Source organism: Candoia aspera, chromosome 4, assembly GCF_035149785.1.
Source record: "Candoia aspera isolate rCanAsp1 chromosome 4, rCanAsp1.hap2, whole genome shotgun sequence".
In the NCBI taxonomy this organism is placed as follows: domain Eukaryota; kingdom Metazoa; phylum Chordata; class Lepidosauria; order Squamata; family Boidae; genus Candoia; species Candoia aspera.
Genome location: NC_086156.1, coordinates 44,871,367 through 44,890,320, shown reverse-complemented (window position 1 = coordinate 44,890,320; position 18,954 = coordinate 44,871,367). Strand labels below are relative to the sequence as shown.

General features: G+C 41.4%; 1 protein-coding gene across 2 annotated transcripts in view; it reads left to right on the top strand.

The window, feature by feature from the left end:
• Positions 1–6,691: 6,691 nt before the first annotated feature.
• The window catches only part of PIK3R4 (phosphoinositide-3-kinase regulatory subunit 4), a 30,520-nt gene continuing 18,257 nt past the window's right edge, over positions 6,692–18,954 (top strand). Inside the window, exons 1-7 of one of the 2 annotated variants that reach the window (XR_010067972.1) lie at positions 6,692–6,813; positions 10,415–11,177; positions 13,092–13,225; positions 13,351–13,933; positions 14,936–15,070; positions 17,006–17,227; positions 18,488–18,661. Coding sequence is in view for 1 of the 2 variants with exons in the window: in XM_063303973.1 (XP_063160043.1) it covers positions 10,448–11,177; positions 13,092–13,225; positions 13,351–13,933; positions 14,936–15,070; positions 17,006–17,227; positions 18,488–18,661 (1,978 nt within the window). In the remaining variant the exon portion in view is untranslated. The remainder of the gene's footprint in view (positions 6,814–10,414; positions 11,178–13,091; positions 13,226–13,350; positions 13,934–14,935; positions 15,071–17,005; positions 17,228–18,487; positions 18,662–18,954) is intronic. The other variant, XM_063303973.1, reaches the window with a different exon arrangement.

The following is an 18,954-nucleotide window of genomic DNA, read 5'->3' as shown; positions in this document are numbered from 1 at the left end:
TCTGTTGATACCTTGGTAGATTCTATGTCTGGGGTCAGCGGGAACCGATACTTCCAGGACGCCTGGGACGTCCCTGGCTGGGGTTCTCCCATTTCATCCCAGGTGATCAACTGCGGGCGATTTGCTGGGTGCCGGTTGCTCTGGTTCTCCCCCGTCAGATTCCTCTACCTCAGGACTGGAACTCGATTCCTCCCGGAAATCTGAAGGTTCTGGGGTGAGGCTCAGTTCTCCACTCTTGACCGTTGACTCAGGCATCAAGCTAGCCATCTCCTCAAGTCCCCCAGTCGTGAGCTTGGACTCGGCCATCATTAACTATTTTCCCTCGCAAGAAACTAATCTTGGTAGGAGCTAACGGTACAACTTTGGTGATTCTCAGCTTTATGTAATGGTTGCCTATTCTAAAACACTATCATACTCATGAGCAGGAATTCAAAGATATCTGATTTATTTAAGAATAGTGTGCAGGATCACAGAGAAAGCTGAGAATGATAAAAGCGTGCCAAATGCAAACTAAAAACCCTCGGTGTAAATGAGATCCCTCCCCCCAAAGAATCTTCCCAAGTTCACAATCCAGGTGCTCCTAATGGTTTCTGATGGTCTGCAGGAAACGTCCTTGAACAGAGAACATAACCCGAACACATTCCATTGTAATGAACACAGATACAGAGCTTGGTACAAGGTTTCACAGCAGCTCCCTCCCAAACAGAAACGCGCATCAGCGCCATGGCACGTTAGGATGTATACTATACATTGAAACAGTGAACATGACAGCTGCTTCCTCTGCCCGATGGGGATATTGTGGAGACACCTCCCTGTGGGCTGACCTAACCATTCTTCCCCTTTTTCTTTCTGCCTTCTGTCCTTTAACTAGTTTTATAAACTCAGGGTCAAGATATGAAGCAAAATACACCAGCAGTATTTCACACTTTCTGGAGAGGTTGTTCTTTTCTGTAAGTTGTGTTTTTGAAATTTGTTTGCGGTCATGAGGCTGAGAAACAGAATGTCATGCTTAAGACAAGCATTTGAGACTTGTCCCATGGTTTCCCGCAAATGACATTAACCGAGGCACTCAGATACAGCCATTGGCACTGTTTCTGTATCTTCCCTCCTCCTTCCCTCTTTGCCTGAATTCTTCTCCAGAAGTTGCCACCAAACCTCTAACGTTATACATCACAGGGAAATTGGTTATTATGCATTACCGTTTAACTGCATATAATTTAATCGTTTATTTTACTTTTTTGTCCCAGTACTGCCTGAAAAATGAACTCAACTTCCTTGCTTTGCTCCCTCCTCTTGTGTTTAGTCTGCAGCTCAGTTTAGCAGCAAGGATGAGCTCCTCCTCACATTGGAGAAGCACGGTGACATTTGTGACTGCCAGGTGTCGAGGCTTTTCTCATTGGGCATCCTTTGTGGCAGGCAGCACTTTGGCAAATCTAAGCCGAGATAGTGACCTTTGACTACAAGAGGGGGATTGATATATTGCACGAATTTTCCCAGCTTCCATCTTACTATGTGATTCCTCATCCTTTGCATGGGGGCTGGCAGGTTATTTTCTGTCATTTGAGTTTTGTTTGAGTGAGAAAGTGTTCTCCTCACATGCAACGTACCACTTCTCATGCAGAGTTCTAAGGTTCTTTGTTGCAAGGTCTTAAACATGCCTTCGCTCCCCAGGTGAAGATCATGCGTCCCCAGTAGAACATAAAACTGTAATGATTGCGTCCCTTCAGCTTGGTGGCAATGGCAGCTATTTTAGCCTCTTCGGAAGGGAAACAGGGTCCAAACTGTTTCATATAATTTTTTGCATTAGTGAAGAAGAAAGACAACTTATTGGATCCCCGTCAAACTTGACAGAAAAGTCTTTCACCCCCGCTCCTGTTGGGAGCTGAATTAGCGGCTGCTTGAGTGGTTGGGCCCCAGGTTGCAGTAGTTCTCCTGTCTCGGGGTGGGGACACTGATGGATGGGCTCTGCGGGGTGGAGATTCATCCCGGCTTCATCTCCGGCCCTGCTCCGCCGGTGGTCCGGGTGAAGGGATGGAGGATGATTGCGTGGAGCTGGAATGTCCTTCGCGCCTCGGCTGCCCCCCCCCCCATGACAGAGACAGGGCTTTTAGCATGTAGTCCATCAATTCTAATTTGGCCTCTACCACTCTTAGCCTTTCAGGGGTTTGAGATTCCTCCCTCCCTCGCGCATTAGGCTGACTCCCTTCTGATACCGTGGTAGATTCTACGTTTAGTGCCAGTGGGAACCAATACTTCCAGGACGTCCCTGGCTGGGGTTCTCCCATTTCATCCCAGGTGATTAACTCTGTGGCCGATTCGCAGGGTGCCGGTTGCTTTGGTGCTCTCCCCTCTTCGAATCCCTCTCCCTCCAGGCTGGAACTCAAATGCTGCCGTGAAGCTGAAGGTTCTGGGGTGAGGCTCCATTCTTCGCTCCTGACTGTTGACTCAGGCATCAAGCTAGTCAGCTCCTCGAGTATCCTGGTCGTGGGTTTGGCTTTGGCCATCGTTAACTGTTTTCCCTCACAAGAAACTAATCTTGGCAGGAGCTAATGATACAACTTTGGTGATTCTCAGCTTTATGTAATGATTGCCTATCCTAAAACACCATCAAACTCATGAACAGGTTCATAAAGATACCTGATTTATTAAAGAATAGTATGCAGGATCACAAAGAAAGCTGAGAATGGAAAAAGCACGCCAAATGCAAACTAAAAAACCCTCGGTACAAACGAGATCCCTCCCCCTGTGGAATCTTCCCAGGCTCACAATCCCAGGTGCTCCTAACGGCTCCTGATGGTCCGCAGGAAAAGTCCTTGTGTAGACCACATAACCCAAACACATTCCACAGATACAGAGCTTGGCACAATGTTTCACAGCAGCTCCCTCCCACCATAAACGCGCATCAGCACCATGGCATGTGAAACGTTACAATGTACAGTGCACATTAAAACAGTGAACATGACAATTCCCAGTATTGGGGGTGGTTGTGTGCTTTCTGGGAGTAGCAAAGGGCAGCTGCTCTGTTTCTGGGGACCACAGTGAGCCATAATACATTAATTCTTTCCCTTTTTTGGGGGGGGGGTGGAATATTACTTTCAATATTTGGTCAATTATTGAAGAGTGTTACAGTATATGTAATGTTCAGCTAATGATAATTAGTTACACTGTCCTTAAACATTCATTGCAATTTATCTAAATATTTATAAGATGGTATTTATATTTAGTAATACTTACATGTTTGTGTCTAGGAACAATAGTAACAATATCATTATAGAAACTAAGATTCTTTTTGCTCTTTTGGAACATTTTTCAGAATTATGGATGTTTATAGTATAATAACATTTAGTAGTAACTGTTCAAATGTGGCTTCTAGAAGTGATGAACGTTAAGGCTCTGGGTTATGGGAACTGATGTTTAACCTATTGCAATAATCAACCTGGGGATGCTGACTAGTGTGTAGTGATATGAAAGAAGACAAACAATCTACGATGGCGCTGAATGAACGGTGGTTCCTGGAGTTCTGGCCATCCCAGCAGCCTCACGGTCACGTGATCTGGGCACTTGGCAGCTCATTCACACTTACAGACAGTTGGCAAGTGCCCCACAATCACATTATAGCCATTTGCAATGGGGAAGCCGGTAGGGAAAGTTGCAAGTCGGTGGGGTAAGTCTCCCCCACCCACACACCTTTCCCCAGCCCCTCTCTGCTTGTGCAGCACCGGCCACTCATGCACCCCGTGCACCCTCCCCAACCTTTGGCATGCCTCTCTCACACCCTCAGGCACCCCTCATACCTCTGCGCAGTGTCTCCGACCCACGCAGCACCTCTTGCGCTCAGGCACCCCCTCTCTGACCCACACAGTGCCTCTCGTGCACCCCGTTTCCTCACACTCCCTTCCACAATGCGCCCTCTCGCACACTCCCTCACATCCTCACACATCCCCCCCGGCTTGCACGGTGCATCTTGCACATCCCCTTGCACCCTCATGCACCCTGATCCTCCGCGACCCACATGGTGCCTCTCATGCACCCTCGTGCACCCTCCACTGCACCCCCACGCTCCCCTTTGCTCCCTCCCCCACCCAGCAGCATCCAGTTTACCTGCCTGCCGGCCTTGGACTTGCAACTTCCTGACTTTGCTTGTGGGAAGCTAGCAGGAAATTGCCTCATCTAATGACCGTAGGATTTACTTACCGACAGCAACCAGGACTGCAGAGATTGCGGTCATTAAGCGATGCTGTTGCACTCTATGACCACATCACTTAGCAATGGAAATTCCACTCCCAATTGCCTTCGTAAGTCAAGGACTACCTGTACGCTTATCTGAACTGCAGTTTCCATTTTTGTGCCCATTCCTCTAGCCTGAATGATCCTTTAGGAGACCTGTATTGTTTACTTATTTATTTGAGGTATATGCTGCTTTTCTGTTCAATAGCCAGGGCAATTTATAATTTAAAGTAGCATAAAAATAGAAGCAAATGGATAATGTTTCTGTCCTTTCAAAGCACACTTCTGTAAACAAAACCCTTCCTGTGAGTATTAAAGCATCCACTTCTGCAAGACTCAGCATGGCTACACTAAAAGCTTTCTCCAGCTGACTGTATATATCCCCACATACGTAGTCAACATCTTGCTGGGACTGCCAGAGTAAAAAAACAGCTTTGCATGCATGAATGCATAAAGGCAGACAGCCAGGAAAAGTCTTCAGGGCAGCAACACCAAGCCTTCAGGAGGATTTTCATGCTTTAAGGATTCAAGGAGAGCTCTTTTGGTTAAACTAGCTGTGGAAAAAAAATAAGGTTTATTCAGAAGCAGCAGAATGTCTTCCCATTTACTTTGGGGAGTCATATAGTTTTACATTTCACTGCCACCACCCCAAAATGATAAACCTGAGTTCTTATACTGATGTTCTCATTCATGAATTCTTTTCCTAGTAGCATAGCACCTTAGACATGGGAAGAATTACTCTATGACTAATTTACTCAGAGAATCAATTGGTTATGAAAAATTATAATTTAATTTTAATAATATAGTATGAACACATAGTATATATTCTTTCTGTTAGCAATGCTGTGATAAAATTTCTCCTGAATATAAAAGTGTATCTTTCACACACACACACACACACACAATTATCGTTTTCCTTTCTCTTTTTATCTTTAAAATTACCATTTACTTCCTTCTCCAGTTATCCTCTCTTAGCTTTCTACCTTCTAAGGATATGCCCTGTTGCTCCTTTATTTCTTCAACTGAATGCAAGTAAACTACCCTTTTGTTACACCAATGCACTCTGTGAAGTGCTCCTTTTGGATAGCTTGCACAGACCTACAAATGATACTGTGGCTTAGCATGTAATAAGAACATGATATAAATTATGCCAATATGCCAACTCATTAGATTTTTTCCTACATTTCATGCACAACTCTAGGCTAAAATGTGGTTGACAAGTTTGTGATTCAAGCATGCAAACTCACTCAACAGGATTCACCGAATAATCTGTGTTAATCATGATATCATGTTGCACAAACACAGATACTGTGAAACAAAATTAGGATGATTTTTCTAACTCTACCTTCCACACTTGTATGTGGTTACTTAAATAAGAATACCGCAAATGAAAGTAATTTATGGTTGTGGTACATATGAGTTTTGATGGCTGCAGTATATAATGCAACCTTCTGTGCCTGAAGGCACTCCATATGTATGGGCCTTCAACTCCTGCAATTCCTGACTAGACTGGTCAGAGATTAGCATTTTGTTATGCTGCTGTTATTATTACTGTCTGCTATGAACAGAATCTGCCCATCCTATTCGATTGGTTTGGGAATTAATATTTTAATTCTCCTCTCCTGGACAAGTCAGGAAAATGGGAGCCCCAAAGCAGGCTTTCTCAGTGGTAGCCCCTTCCTTATGGGACATGCTACCTACCACCACCACTCCTAACATTTTGGAAAACCGTAACATCTGGCTCTTTCATAGAGTATTTGTGGTCCAGGATTCCTTCTTAACCTTAAATTTTAAAATTTATCTTAACTGTATTTTGTACAGTATAGTTAATGTTAATACGGTTCACTAGGGGCTTTATTGTTGAGCATGATTATACCATGTTAGCTGTCCAGAGTTTGTGCAAATGGCTAGAGTACAAATTCCATAAATAAACTGAGTATGGGAACTGAGGCCCAACACGGTTGCAGAGTGAGGGAGTGAGGAAGGCTAGAAGTGAAAGCTTGCCCTGTCTCACCAGACGGAAGACCTCAAAATAGAGCTTGTGGGGAAAGCAGTTAACAGAAGCCTTCAGCCATAGAGACTAAGTAGGCACAGCACTGGGTCTAAAAAGAGGTGGGTGAGCACGACGAATGGGTTAACCAGTGTCTAAATTCGACGAAAGAGACCAGGGATTGAATTCCAAATTGGCACGAGGCTCCCTCGAGGACCGCGGCCCGGTCACAGCCTCGGAGGCTTCCCTCCCTCGCAGGGTTGTTGTGAGCGTAAACCACGGGCGCTTCTGTGCTCCTGCAGCCACCTTCCACCCCTGCCGGCTTTGTCTTCCTAAGCTGCCCCCTTTCCCGCACGGCTGCTTCGCTCCGTTTCTTAACCCAGCCTCCGGAGGCGAGGCCGGCCTTCAAACAACCGGCCAGCCTCCCGGGTTACGTCTCCTTACCCCGTCAGGATGTGAGCTCACGACGCGGCCGCCTCCTTCCTTTTGTGTAATGCTTACCGGTTCCGTGTAAGCAAAGAAACCGAGAGTCGCTCTGGGCCTTCCTGGCCCGGGTTGCCCAGGTTGGGCCCCCTCTAGTTCTGGCGAGAAAGGGGGTGAGTCGCGGGCTGGAGGGCGGAGGGGGAGGGCGGCTGAAAATGCGGGCAGGAAGAGCTAGCTGCTCGCTCCGTCTTTGGTCCAGCGGTCGCAGGAGGCTGGGATTAAGGGCAGCTTGGCAGAATGCGGTTCGGACTATGGTCGCGCGTTTTCGTGAGCCAGCAAAGCATACCCTGTCGTCCCTGGCCATGCAGGCTGGAAGTCCAATGGTGTCAGGCGGGAGCCGGGGTGGAGAAAAAATCCTCCAGTTGGATCTTTCCACCCGCTTTCTTTGGAAGGATGCCTCTAGGACAGAAGATCCTTGAGGCACCCTGTCGTCTGCACTCTCCCTACAGGCGAGTAGGATGTGGGAGTAAAGGCTTGGGCTAGGACCGCGGAGATCCAATCTCAAGTCAGCCCTCAGCCTTTGAAGCTTATCGAGGGGCTGGTGGAGGAGTTAGATCTCAGCCCAAGCTACCTAACAGGGTTGTTGTTTGAGGGGCAACAAGGAACTGCTAAATGCAGGGACTTGCGTCCTGAAGGAAAGTCAAGGTATAGACCTTGGAGATACACAAAAACGATCTGAATCATCCGATTTAGAGGGGACTCTCCAAAAAGGAGACATTTGGCGATAGGTAGTGAATTTTTGAGAGAAATGAACAGAAAGGCAGATTGACGTTGACGAGCTAATTGGTTTCAACTTGTCACATCATGTGTAATCATAGTTTGTTTAATCCTCCTCTTCCTCCTCCTTGTCCTTTCTGGGTTGACAGAAAGTGCTGTGTCAGAACCAGATAAGCCACTTTATAGTTCAGCTCTTTCCATACTTTGGTGGTGTAGTGCCTTCATAGGAATATGAACTTAAAAGTACAGAATATCTTTAAAAAGCTGAATCTGCATATGATTTCTGAATGTGTTGGACTGCATCTCTGTTCATTCTCCCTGAAGAATGCCCATGCAGGTTGGAGAGATCTAATTCAGCATATGAAAAGACCTAATATGGACAGTAAGTTTGTGTCCATATGTGTAAGTTTATATTTGACAAGAAGTTCTAGAAAGAATATGGATAGAGCTCTACATTACGGTACTGGCCCAGAAGATAATACTGGAGGAGAGACATGCACTTGTTCTGGTGTTACCACTCCAGAAAACAGCCTTTGTCATTGAAATTAACTTTATTATGGTCATTGACCAGCATTTTCTGCAATTACTATAAGATGTTACAAAGTAAAAAAATAGATGTTTTCTAAAATCAATAAAAGTAAATAAAATAATTCACGAAAATGCTATAAATGCAGATACAATACTAAGGAATTTTAATATTAAAACTGACAAGATTATAAAACTACAGTATTTTGTGAACTAAAAACTAAAGTGCTTGCATACTAAATACTAAGCTGCTAAGCGAGCATATGTGCAAATGCATATATGTATATAAATCTTACTAGGGTCAATGACTGGGAAAGTACAACAGAATAAAGCATAAAATAACATTCTGAAAAAAATAAATCAGAAATTTAGGTTTGGAAGAAAGATATCTGTCAGGAGCCTTGGAACATTAAACACATAAAGTAATAAATAAAAGACATTTTTATTCAATTGGCAACCTCTTTATCTACCTAATCCTTTTGGAGGCTATTTTAAATATTTATTTATTTATACATACAATTTATACATTCTATAGGCTGGCAGACTTTCAGCGGCTCTGGATGGACTCCCAACTTGGATTGCTAAAGTCAGAGAAAGTAAAAACAATATATATGGAAGATATAGAATGTAGTCTCTTAGCTAAATGTAAGCTTGTTGTAGCAATTGTTAATGGCTGACATTAACAGTGATATTTATTGTTTGTGTAGTGTTATCATATGAACCCATAAGAAATAGGAGAGAACAATACGTATGCCACCTTGAGTTGTAAAAAACAAAGGCAGGATATAAATCTAATAAATAAATCAAACACCTGATACTGTTTTAAATAACTAAAACTATATCAAAACCGTCATATAAAAGTCAACATGACCGCTTCCTCCTCATTGCAGAAAGGATGTTTAGTACATAAAAATTAATAGTTAATATGATTATCTGTAGCATAATTTTTATTTATTTTTGAAAAATTGTGTGTGTGTGTGTATATATATATAGTACAGTTGTATATTTCTGTATAGGGTCTACAACATTTACATAAATATTGTACATTCTAATTATTGTAACAGGAGAAGCAGTTCAGAAAACTTTGAGAGATAGATCTGTGAGAAGTTAATTGAATTAAGGTCCTGTTGAAATCCATAGGATCATCTAAATGATTATTAATTTTGCCTGTTCATTTCTGTGAGGGTACATGTTTAGTTTGTGTAACTAACAGTGCTGTCCTAGTGTGGTTAGTGCCTAAGAAGTGATAGATCATTCACTTTTTGCAAAGCCTGCTGATAGGGGAGGAGGTGTCTGAGAAGACAGACTTAACATTTTATTTTCTGTTTCTTATATTCTTTGTTGTTTCCCCTTTCCCTTTGATTTGAGCAAGAAAGAAGTTGTAACACCAGGTTAGTATAAAGGTACAAATATTCCCAGGGCCACTGTAGCAGACAAGAGGCTTTGGATCCAGCTGATATAAAGTCATCTGTGCTCCATCTTTAGCATGCCATGTTTTGAGGGTTACTGTTCTAATGTTTTCACCACATCAGGAGAAGGAGAATTCAAATACAGTAGTCCCTGGTTAATGATTGCCCTGTTTAGCGACCATTCAAAGTTACGACGACCCTGAAAAAATGACTTTATGACAGTCCTTGAACTTACAACGGTTGCAGCTTCCCTGCGGTCATGTAATTGCCATTCGTGAGCTTCACAGCCAGTTTCTGACAAGCAAAGTCAATGGAGAAGCTGGCAGTAAAATTGCAAGTAGTGGTCATGTGATATCCCACTTATTTCAATTCCACAGGAGTAATGGGTCCCAGATTTTTTACACATTCTTTAAGTTAGCAGATTTTAGGTACATTGATTCAAAAACTGTTGTGGTATAATGCACTGTTTGGGCTAACTTGAGGGTACAAACAGACCAACAGATAAACACAAGGAGAGTTTTAGTAGTATACAGATGTTGTAATTGTTTTTAATAAATAAATTACAGTATGTTTTTGTCAGCTTCTTATAAAAAAGGATAATGTTGAATAAACTTCTTTGGGAATGTTTTTTAATAATGACCATGATTTAGAAACTATATAAATACAGTATGTAGTAAAATAAGTTAAGCTTCTCTTGTAACCATTGATTTATAGCTTATATGTAGATATCAAGAAAGAATAATTGCAATGCCAGAAATTAGCATATTGGACCACGAACAAAATTTAAGTAAAATGGATTTTTTTGTGCAGAGTTTGGCTACTAAGAATCCATTTTGAGTTCTGAAGGGTAAAAAAATATCCCTATCCAACTATTTTAATCAATAGTTTTACAGAGTTTTAAATGTTAGCTAAATTAATCAAGTGAATGAAAAAATAATAAACGTTAATTTTTATTAAAAACTGTACAAGCAACCATTTATGCTAGTAATTTGGATAGGAGCAGTGCATTAAGTAGTTTGAGAACAGTACAATCAAGGTGATAAAGTAACTTTGTCTTTTTTAGGTGGCAGAGTAACATTGAAGTAACGAAGCTGCAATGGGGAATCAGCTGGCTGGCATTGCCCCCTCTCAGATACTTTCTGTTGACAGCTATTTCTCAGACATCCATGATTTTGAATATGACAAAAGTTTGGGCAGCACTCGTTTTTTTAAAGTTGCCCGAGCCAAGCACCGAGAAGGCTTAGTGGTTGTCAAGGTGTTTGCCATTCAGGATCCCACTTTACCATTAACTAGTTACAAGCAGGAGCTGGAGGAACTGAAAATACGGTTGCATTCTGCACAAAACTGTCTTCCTTTTCAGAAGGCCACATTGTCTGAAAAAGCAGCTATGTTATTCAGGCAGTATGTGCGAGATAATCTCTACGATCGTATTAGTACTCGGCCATTCCTAAACAACATTGAAAAGAGATGGATTGCCTTCCAGATCTTGACTGCAGTGGACCAAGCACACAGGTCTGGGGTCCGGCATGGAGACATCAAAACTGAAAACGTAATGGTGACCAGCTGGAACTGGGTCCTTTTGACAGATTTTGCAAGCTTTAAACCAACCTACCTCCCTGAAGACAATCCTGCTGATTTCAATTATTTCTTTGATACTTCGAGAAGAAGAACATGTTACATTGCTCCAGAGCGCTTTGTTGATGGCAGCATGTTTGCCACAGAACTGGAGAATATACGAGATCCTTCCACTCCCCTGGTTGATTTGGCCAGCAGTAATCAACGCAGCAGGGGGGAATTGAAACGTGCAATGGATATATTTTCTGCAGGTATTTCAAAGTGGTCAAATTGTTATGGATGATCTGTGCTTTGCCTTCATAGGCAATGAGTAGTAAACATTTCAATTTTAAAAAACAGTGTTGAAAAGTATGCTCTCTGATTTCTGGAAGAAGTCAGGGGAGCTTTTGTGCAAAATTGGGATCAACTAATATAAATCATGTTTCTCAACCTTGGGAATTTTAACTCCCAGAATCCCCTAGATGCAACATGCTCTAAATCATCTGGCCATCCTGTGATTAATATTATTATCTAGCTGATTTCCTCAAAGCTTTGTTGGAAATAAAAAGCTAGCTTTGTTTTTTCAGGCAATTGCGATATGGTGCCATTTCAGAATATATACAGAAGAATATGTATCTAAAAGTTCTTACTACGCTTTAAAACGTACTATACATAGAAAACCATTAAGTATGGAAGATCAAGCCTTGCTTTCTCCTTTAATATTCTAGTATTCTGCAAGCAGTCAGTTTTGATACACACGGGAAGCAATTAGTTGTGGGTTTTTGGCCATCTGTGTTTTGAAACTGTTCTGTCCCAGGAAAACTTTTCTGATATTTCTGTAATTAATCTAGAGTTATAAAATACACAGAATAAAAGTAATGACTATATTTGTGTGCTTTGGAAATAGGAAAAGGTGCTTTGGAATGTGTGGCAATCCAAAGATAATATTTTTCTACAATTTTATGTACTTGGTCCTGCAGCAGATTCAGACTTTAGCAGCCAGGTTCCTGAGACGGGCAATTGGTGGTTCCCATGTTACACCTTTGATGAAGCAATAGCATTGGCTGTCAGTTGAGACCAGGCTCCAAGTTTGTGTTCTAACATATCAACCTCTAAACAAATTGGGGCCAGGATGTATGTCAAAATACCCTTACCATTATAGAGATAAGTCTCTGACAACATGATGGGAGATCCTGGTATATACTGAGAGTTGCTGAGTGCCATCTAGCAGTTGCTTGTTGTGGTTTTTCCTTGTGGTGGGGTGCTTCCAAATGTTTTTCAATGTTCTTCCTGCAACTAGCTATTGAGAAATCTATGTGCTAACAGCAGCTGCATGTACTTGACTACCAAGTTGAAAAGCCAAATCTACACCTTGAACTTGTTTTAAGCTGTGGAGATAGAATCAGATAGCTTTAATGTATGTTCCAGTGATGTTTTCTGGGATTCTTAGGATACCAGAAGAAAAAAACAAGAATATGGCTAATTCTTTTTCTCACCTCAACCAGGTGGGGTTTCTGTTTCATTTAAAAGTTACAATAGAGGCTGCCAACTGGATGCCTTTTAGGTATTTTGGAGCAAAACTCCACCATCTCTCTTGCCATTAGCCATGTTGGCTTAGGCTGAATGGAAATTTAATTCCTTACTCCAAGTTTAATCCTCCATAAACCTCACTGCCTCCTCTTTCCCAGCTGCAAGATGCAGGCTAATACTGTACAACTAAGTTACTAAAGACATGAGAATGTATTAAGGAGGTGGAGAAAGCTGGTCTCTCTCTTCTTTATGTGGTCTCAGAGAAATCTACACAAGCTAATAGAGCACATGGGTTTTTACCTAACCATCTTCTTGAAATTCAAATATGGATTTTTTTTCATATTAATCAACAGTCAAGTATGCAATATTTTTACTGTCAGTCTAAAATGGAGATGTCTAAAGCAAGTGGTTTATGTTTAGTTATGAAGAGTTTTAGATAAGCATGGAATTAAAAATCAAAGCTTTCAAAACTTATAATAGGGATAAGAAGTAGAGACTAAGAATGCAGCTGTTCAGCTTGCTAATAGCATATTGTAGATACACCAAGTCTAGGCTAGATAGTAATTTCAAGACATAGCTGACTTTGTTATGATCATGGAAGCCAATAAATGCCTAATTTATAATTGTCAGGTATTTATTTTCTATTTTTTCCCCAGGTTGTGTAATAGCTGAGCTGTTTACAGAAGGTGTACCTCTCTTTGACTTGTCACAGCTTTTGGCATATAGAAATGGCCTCTTTGCCCCTGAACAGGTCCTGAATAAAATTGAAGACCGGAGTATAAGAGAATTGGTAAATAATTCTACTCTCTTTATGGTGGCTTATTGCATTTTTCTCTGCTTATTTAACAGCATTCTTTGTGAATCCTTCCCTCTCACCCCACTATCTTGGCCCTTTTTTTTTTGTTTCTTCTGAAGGTTATTCAGATGATCCGGTGTGAACCTGAAAAGCGTTTAGCAGCTGAAGATTACTTGAAGCAACAACGTAACAATGCATTTCCTGAAATATTTTACACTTTCCTTCAGCCGTACATGGCGCAATTTGCCAAGGAAACCTTTGTATCTGCTGATGAGCGCATCCTTGTTATCCGTAAAGACCTGGACAACATAATCCACAATCTCTGTGGTCATGACCAAACAGAAAAGGCTGAGGGAGAGACAAAGGAAAACGGACTGGTCATCTTGGTGTCTGTGATAACTTCGTGCCTGCAGACCTTGAAATACTGTGATTCAAAGCTGGCTGCCTTGGAGTTGATCCTTCAGTTGGCACCTAGATTAAGTGTAGAAATCCTACTGGATCGTATCACCCCTTATCTCTTGCACTTCAGCAATGACTCTGTGCCCAGGGTGAGGGCAGAAGCTGTTAGGACACTCACTAAAGTTCTGACTTTGGTTAAAGAAGTGCCACGAAATGATACCAATATCTATCCAGAGTACATCTTGCCAGGTATTGCTCACCTGGCCCAAGATGAAGCCACTATTGTCAGACTGGCTTATGCTGGTAAGAAGTGAGTGTGGGCTGGGAGATGAGATGAAAAAAGACTAGGACTCATTTGAGAGTCACTTATTTTTTTTTCTGTAAAATAATAACAGAATAAAGAATGGCAGCTAACTGTATGCAAGTGTGGCTTAGGTGCTGAATTTGATTTTGTATCAGACTTCAGGTTATTTAAAAAAATCTAAAATTGATAATTGACCATAACTTTCAAAACAAGAATGTGTTTTGACTTTACATAATATTCAGTACCATTTTATATAGATATCATAATGTTCAAGTTGGTGGATGCACTGCAATTTTAAGATGAGGTTTCAGGCTCTCACACAAAATGCCTGTCAAGGATATGTATAGATTCATGCAACTGCTTCCATGGTGGTTGTGGTTAGTCTCAAGCCCCATTTATCCAGTCATGTTTGTGGTAAGAATGCTCTCTGCCTCACATTTAGCCCAATGGGACACAAACATTTCTATTACCAGCTTATTTTTCTTCTTTTTTTACGAGGCAGGTGGTTCTGTTTCCAAACAAAGCACCATGCACTATTGGTATTTCTTAAGAATGCTTACATGGGACCAAGAGGCACTCTTAACAATAAATAAGATGCTACAAACTAATGTTTTCCTTTGTAGCCTGGGGAGGGAGTCTGGAAAGAACATTGGTGTCCACATTCAGTGCATTGCCAACTTCTCCCTGAGATGTACCTTGTCATCTTTGTATTGTAAGAATGTAATAATTACTTTGCAGGATTGAGAAAAATGCTTACTCCATTCTTCTGTTTTCTCCAGGTGGTCAACCAGGAACCATTTGGAGTTTTCAGAAGAACAAGCCCAACCACATAAATATAGAGAGGGGCGTTCTTGCAGGTTACTTAGAAAAACTTACATTTTGAATGGAAGTTATTTTAGAAAGTTTAGAAGTGTGGCTTAGTGAGGCTTCTGTGACTAAGATTAATATAGTTCCAGATGTATTTATTTTGTGACACTTCGCTTTTTTTAAAAATTTTGCAGAGAACATAGCATTGTTGGCTGAAACTGCTCTGAGATTTTTGGAGCTCGTCCAGTTGAAAAATCTGAACATGGAGAATGAACCAAACAGTGAAGAAACAGATGATGCCACACATCCTAGTGAAAATTACGATACTGGTAATGTATTTTTTAGTCTGATGTACCTTAAGTATGATGTTTATAATGAACTTGGTGACATTTCCAGATAGACATCGACAAGATAGGATTTCTGTTTTTCATGCTCTTTGAATGTAGCCTTTCCCATCCTAGAACTTTCAAGATATGCTGGCTAGGAATTATGGGAGTTGCAGTTCCACCACATCTGGAGGAACATTTTCAGATTCCAGAAAGATACCAAGAATTCCCAAGAAGGAAATTACGCTATTTTATCATAATCTACAGTAATTGAATAAAAGAAAGAAACAGCAAGGTAGTGTTGCTAATAATCCACTTAAGTAGGATACATTTTGTGTGGGATGCGGTGGCGCTGCGGGTTAAACCGCTGAGCTGCTGAGCTTGCCGATCGGCAGTTCAAATCTGCGTGATGGGGTGAGCTCCCGTTGCTAGTCCCAGCTCCTGCCAACCTGGCAGTTCGAAAACATGCCAATGTAAAAAGATTAATAGGTACCGCTTCGGTGGGTAGGTAACAGCGTTCCATGTAGTCATGCCGGCCACATGACCACGGAAGTGTCTACGGACAAACGCCGGCTCTTCGGCTTTGAAACGGAGATGAGCACCGCCCCCTAGAGTCGGACACGACTGGACTTAATGTCAAGGGAAACCTTTACCTTTATCCTAGGATACATTTTAATGTTCCTTTGATAAATCACATTAGTGATTTATCTCAGCCAAAAAAAACAAACAAACCTATCTTAAGTTAGTCAACCTTCTGCTTAGCATTTCCCAATTCTGTGTGGATCTCAAAGTACAGTATGTGCATCCATATACCCAGCAAGGCTTTCCACATGTAATTCAGTGTTAGTGTCATCTTGTGAATGTATATATGCAACTGCGTTAATACACAGTTATTTTAATATTGAAGTGCACCACTGGAGTTGTTTGATCAAACTGAGATTCTATATTCCAAGCACCATTACACCCTTCCTATTGGAGCAATAGCATAGACTTTAAATGCTTTATTTCAAGGCTACATAACTAATATTATTACCTGATGCAGGACAAGGAAAGGGTGCTACTTGGAAGGATTTCTGAATTGGATGGAAGCCACTTCACTAGTTAGAATGCCATTTTTTGATTCTCTTGCTACTCATGCTCTTTTTTAATCTACTTTCTGTTTTCCCAACCTGATGCCCTACAAATATATTGGAGAGCAACTCCATGAATTCCAGGATGTGATTCTGGGCCCTTTTTCATGATTTCCAGAAGGTTTAAAGAGTTTGCTTCCCGGAGCCCTCTCATTCCCAATTCCCATTCTTAGACCTCCCAAGAAATGCACAAAAAACGAACTGATAAATTTCAGCTAAGTCCAATAACCAATCACCATGTCATAGGATGTCCTGAGACTTTCCAAAGGTTGAAAAGTTCCCAACTTTTTAGAAGTTGCCTGTCTCTGCTGTAATTAAATTGTTTTTAGGGTGATAGCAGTGCAGTCTCTGTGCTGTGAGCAAAACAATCAAATGACTTGATCTTGGAATTTTGATGGTCCGATAGCCACATGCTATAACATATTGTCATAGGTCAAGTCCAAAATGTGTAGGAGAGTGCCACAACAATTCATATTCAAATTTACCCTTAGCTTTGATGTCCTGTTCCCCCTTTTATTTAACATATTTTATGATACAATTTTAAGAGAGGTGGATTGTAGACCTGACTCTACTAGGCTTCTCTTCTTATGTCCCAGTATGTTGCATTTGTCACTAATGATGTCATGCTATAATTTGGTCACTGGTGACATTTTTTAAAATACATAATTCATTACAGTTTCAGAAATGTTATACAATTCAGTGAAGACAAAAGAAGGGCTTACTGAAGAAAAGTAATGTATTGCGTGGAACTATAATGAATACCATATTCTTCATTTTCTCTAATTCTGTTTTTTTGTTACTCTTGCAGAGCTTCAAGCCTTGCATGAAATGGTTCAGCAGAAAGTGGTCACTTTATTAAGTGATCCAGAAAACATTGTTAAACAGACCCTAATGGAGAACGGGATCACTCGTCTTTGTGTTTTTTTTGGACGTCAAAAAGCCAATGATGTACTGCTCTCCCATATGATCACTTTTCTTAATGATAAGAATGACTGGCATTTACGGGGAGCATTTTTTGACAGCATAGTGGGTAAGTGCTTAGGAACAAAAATCATCTTTCCGTTATATTATAGGAGGGATGGTTTGTATTTGACTGGGGAATTAAAGGGTTTTGTATATAAACAAATCCCTCTGATGTGAAAAGCTAGAAATGTAAGCCAGGTGAACCAACTTGTATTTATGTGCCAATAGTCAGTAAGCTCTCTCGTGAGATGACAATCAGATGCACCCTGAATGGTTGTACAGATAGTCCTCAGGTTACGACAGCAGTTGGGACCAGGATTGCCATTGCTAAGCGCAACATCACGTGACCTCATTGTTTATCGATGGCAGTCCCAGTTGCATCATAACCCCAGGATCTTCTGGGTCATTAAGCAGGAAGAGTCCCAGGCAAGCAGCAGGGGGAGGTTGCTGCAGGTGGGCCAGAGAGGGCAGTGGGCAGGTGCTGGGCAATGCAGGCGGGCTGGCAAGGGCTGTGGGTGGGGAGAGTGCTGCGGGCATGTGGGCGGGCTGTGGGATATCATACTCTGTAATGGGGCTCCTCAGAAGAAAAGGTGGCGAGAGTGACTTATGACCTTTCCTGCTGGCTTCCCCATTGACTTTGCTTGTGGAAAGCTGGCAGGAAAGGTCACAAATGACAATCATGTGACTGCAGCTCGCTGCAATGTCATAATCGTGAGCCAAGCACCTGGATGATGATCATGTGACCGCAGGGACACTGTGATAGCTGCAGTTTCACAGACCCCAGTTGTAAGTCCCCTTCACTCAGCACTGTCATAATTTTGAATGGTCACTGAACAAGTGGCCATAAGTCAAGGACTCATACATATATAGTTTTGAATCATCCCATGTTGTCTGCTTTCAGCATATGATCAGAAGTATACTGTGGTTCCATTTTTAGCACTAATGATTAGTCCTCCATGAATACATGTTATCCTTAAAATTAATGCCACAGTTGGGGAACCCCTGGCCCTCCAGATGTTGCTGAATTATGATTACAGTCCCAGCCAGTAATGAGGGATGCTGAGAACTGAAGCTCAGTGACACGTGAATGGCCGTGGGGTTTCCCATCCCTGATGTCTGTCATGGACCACTACAACAGTGCCAACACATTCTGTAAAAGAATATGGGAAATCCATAGAAAACAGCTACTGGTCTTACAATGACATTTGATTTTATTCTTTTTCAAAATCAAGTGAGTTGTCTTACAATGTATGTCAAATTTCCTTTGTAATATAATTTAGTTTTTTAAGAATTGTAATTTATGTATTTTAAATCTACCTGATTTTAGGTGTTGCTGCTTATGTTGGCTGGCAGAGCTCTTCCATTCTAAAGCCTTTGCTTCAGCAAGGACTCAGTGATGTTGAAGAATTTGTAATATATAAGGCTCTCAATGCCCTTACCTGTATGTGCCAATTAGGGCTTCTGCAGAAACCTCATATATATGAATTTGTGTGTGATATTGGTAAGTCAGCCTTTTTCCCCCCTGTTTCAAGAATCTTTGTATGGCATGTGATTTAATTACTGCTATATAGTCATTCTCCCTAATTTAATACCACCCAAGCAGTTCCCAGAATATGCTTCCTTTAAAGTTCTTGGCTAGGAATTCTTACATTTGTAGACTGGACACATCTAGATGGTATCAAGTTAGGAAAGATTCTACTAGGTTAAAATAGCTTTATTTAATTATCAGTTGGCATAGTTATTGAATTATCCTACTCATTCAAATGTAATGAACTCTTTCAAAGTCATTGATAG